General features: G+C 29.2%; 1 protein-coding gene across 1 annotated transcript; it reads right to left on the minus strand.

Annotated features, from left to right (window-relative positions):
• Nucleotides 1-584: 584 nt before the first annotated feature.
• Nucleotides 585-1,138, minus strand: LOC117933924 (transcription factor MYB72-like). Its single transcript, XM_034855510.1, has 2 exons — nucleotides 891-1,138; nucleotides 585-786 (listed from the first exon to the last, which is right to left on the minus strand). The coding sequence occupies exons 1-2, from the start codon at nucleotides 1,136-1,138 to the stop codon at nucleotides 585-587; spliced, it is 450 nt and encodes a 149-aa protein (XP_034711401.1).
• Nucleotides 1,139-3,244: the final 2,106 nt, after the last annotated feature.

Here is a 3,244-nt window from a genome sequence, read left to right on the forward strand (position 1 = left end):
CAGATTGAGGAAATAAACTGACACCAATGGACATAGTTTAATCACTTAGAATTGCTCTTAAGATTAGGAAGAAGATAAAATTGAGGTCAAATGTCAATCAAAACAATCTCCCTGTGGAATTATATTATTGTCGTCTAAGGCAGCTGAAATAGTCTGCCCTAGAATTTATTACAAAGCATTGGGGGAAGATGGGATTATAGATGTGTCAACCAGTTGATTTTAACTTAATTTGTGATCAAACTTCGGGAGATTTTTTCAATGGGAGTAAATTGTTAGAGTAAGAAGATTGGAGTATGGAGTTGATGCAGTAGAGGATGAGAGGATTTATTATTATCATATGAGAACAGTGCTCAATACTCAGAAATCAACTGACGAAACCCTCAGCATAATACAAGACACAACTTTATTATAAGGTGCATGGATTCATCACCATGGAGAAGATGATGCTTAATTTAGCTGCAAACATACATACATACATATATATATATATATATATATATATGACACTCAAAGACACGTAATATATATACTTTGGACTAGACTCATTATCCATAATTTGGCGATTTCTTCAACTGGTACGTTCACTAAATCAAAGAAGCATACTCGGCCATCAAAGGCTTAACGCCATCTTCCAGGTCAGAGTGATCACTAGTCTCATCATCCGTGAGAAGGTATCGCCCAAGGTCACCTATATTCGTAAGCATCTTGTTCAAATGATTGTTCCAACGGTTCTTGATAGCATTAGCGGTTCGCCCTTGAAGATAATTTTCTGCCATAAATGCCCACCTGCAACACAACACAGGAACTCCTACCTCAAAACTCAAACTGATCACCACACTATCATATCATATCATATGATAATCGAAAAATATGAGGATGATTCTCATTACTTATTCCTATGCTCCGTTCGCTGGATGTGGATGATGATGTCATCTTCCTCTTCGGAGAAGTTCTCTTTGTTGACACCAGGCTTCAGATGGTTATTCCACCTCTCCCAACAACTCTTATCACTCCTGTCCAGCCCTGCCAGATCTGCGGTACCTGGCCAAGGTCGATCGGGGTAGTTGCGCTTAAATTCTATGAGCTTATCGTCTTCTTCTGGGGTCCATAGCCGTCTCTGCTCCTGTGGTCTTGCCATCATGGATTTCCCTGCAAAGATGGAAGAAATTAACCCAATAAAGCTTCCCTGAAATATACTACAAGAAAACAAATAAATAAATAAATATTACAATGACTGCTTAAAAGCAAGCTATGAAGAGAAGATTGAGACCTTGAAGAAACAATGTGATTGTTATCCAATGCTTGACTGAGCTTCATAGTGGTATGGGAAGGGAAGGGAAATTTATAGAAAAAATTAAGTTGCCTTTGGGTGATCAGTTTGAGAAGATAAACTGATGACAACGGACATGGTTTTGAACATGAAATCTTTGGTGGACCACCACAAGAGGGAAAAGTTTTAATAAGAGATTTGTTCTCAGGTCAGATTGAGGAGAGAAACTGACCCCAACGGACTTAGTTTAATCACTTGGTATTGTTTATAATACACCCAAGTCATATTTGAGGACAACATAAGTTTTTAATAAATTTATATATCATGCCAATAAGTTGACTTGCAGTCATAAAAAGTTAAAGTTGAAAAGTAGACCATGAAATCATCCAAACATTGATTTCAATCCCCACCCTTTCTTTCACTCTCCCTCTTTCTTCTTTCTTATCATCCGACATCCTACTCATCTGCCTCATGATTACTTCCTTTTTCTTCGATGGAGACAAAAAAAGGTTTTGGTCTTAACACGAATTCACAAAATCATCTCCATACCTTTTATATTGATAAATATTATAAATTTTTATAATTTCTTTTACTAAATAGATAAATTTTATTATTTTATACATGTTAAAAAATAGAAAATGAAAAAAAAAATTATTTTTAATTAAATTATACATGTTAAAAAAATAATTTTTTTTTCATTGGTCGATTCCCACCAAAAACTAAAAGAAGTGGAATGCAGTTGTGTCACCATACATTCGGTGGAACTTAGGTGCTTTCTCTACCTCGTTCTTTAATATCAACTTCAAATATCATAAAATTTCGTGCTATAACTTTAATGTTTTACCAACATTGTTTTTAGGATATCTAACTATTTAATTATAAAAAATTATCAAAATTATTCTTTCTTTTCTATTGTCCACCTTTTCTTTTATAATTATTTTTCCCTTTTTTCTTTTATTTTGTATATTATTATTATTATTATTATTATTATTATTATTATTATTATTATTATTCACTTTATTATTTATAACGTTAATATTAAAATATTAATATAAATATCATTTTTATTTTTCATAATAACTAATTATTAAATTATTTATCTCTAATTTAAATTATAACATAAAACATGATTTAGTACCATATTTTAAATTATAAATAGTAACAGTCAAACTTTAATTAATCACTATTAAATAAAACTAAAATAATTTTATTAGTTAAATAAATAATTTTCGATTTTTAAAACCAAACCTATTAAATGATATTAGAATAGGACTATGATATTTCTTGATTTGGGAGGACCATAATTGTTAAATTAATTTTTTTTTTTTATTATTATATAAGCAGACACAGACTAACCATACTATATTTATATTGCAATTACATTGAAGGTAATACATATTAATATAAATATTATTCATATTTCTTTAATAATTAGTGGTGAGATGGATTGTGATGATTGATGAGAGGGGGCTCTAGAACCACCAGAGGAGAGAAGAGATTGTGACCTCATGGATTTGTCTCTTTATGGAGAGATGATGAAATGGTGGAAGGCAATTGTTTCATGGGAAAATTATAATCTTCCAAGTGGTATAATCCTTTAAAAGGACATGAAAAGTTAGCATTTCCTTTTATAATTTTTTTCCATTGTTTTTTTTTCTATTTATATATTATTTACAATGTTATTATTAAAATATTAATCTAATTATTGTTTTTATTTTTAAAAATAAATAATTATTTAATTATTTATCTTATTTAAATTATAATAGAAAATACGATATATATTACAATTACATTACATGTAGTATATATTAATATAAATTTTATTCATATTTCTTTAATAATAAGTGATTATCTATAATAATACGTCACATAATAATACTAATATCAAATGTTAATAAATAATAATATTAAAAATATTAATATGTATAATAAATATCTCATGATTGTGTTAAAAAAATACTAAAATGTTCAAAT

The sequence above is a fragment of the Vitis riparia genome, chromosome 16 (assembly GCF_004353265.1).
Source record: "Vitis riparia cultivar Riparia Gloire de Montpellier isolate 1030 chromosome 16, EGFV_Vit.rip_1.0, whole genome shotgun sequence".
NCBI lineage: Eukaryota > Viridiplantae > Streptophyta > Magnoliopsida > Vitales > Vitaceae > Vitis > Vitis riparia.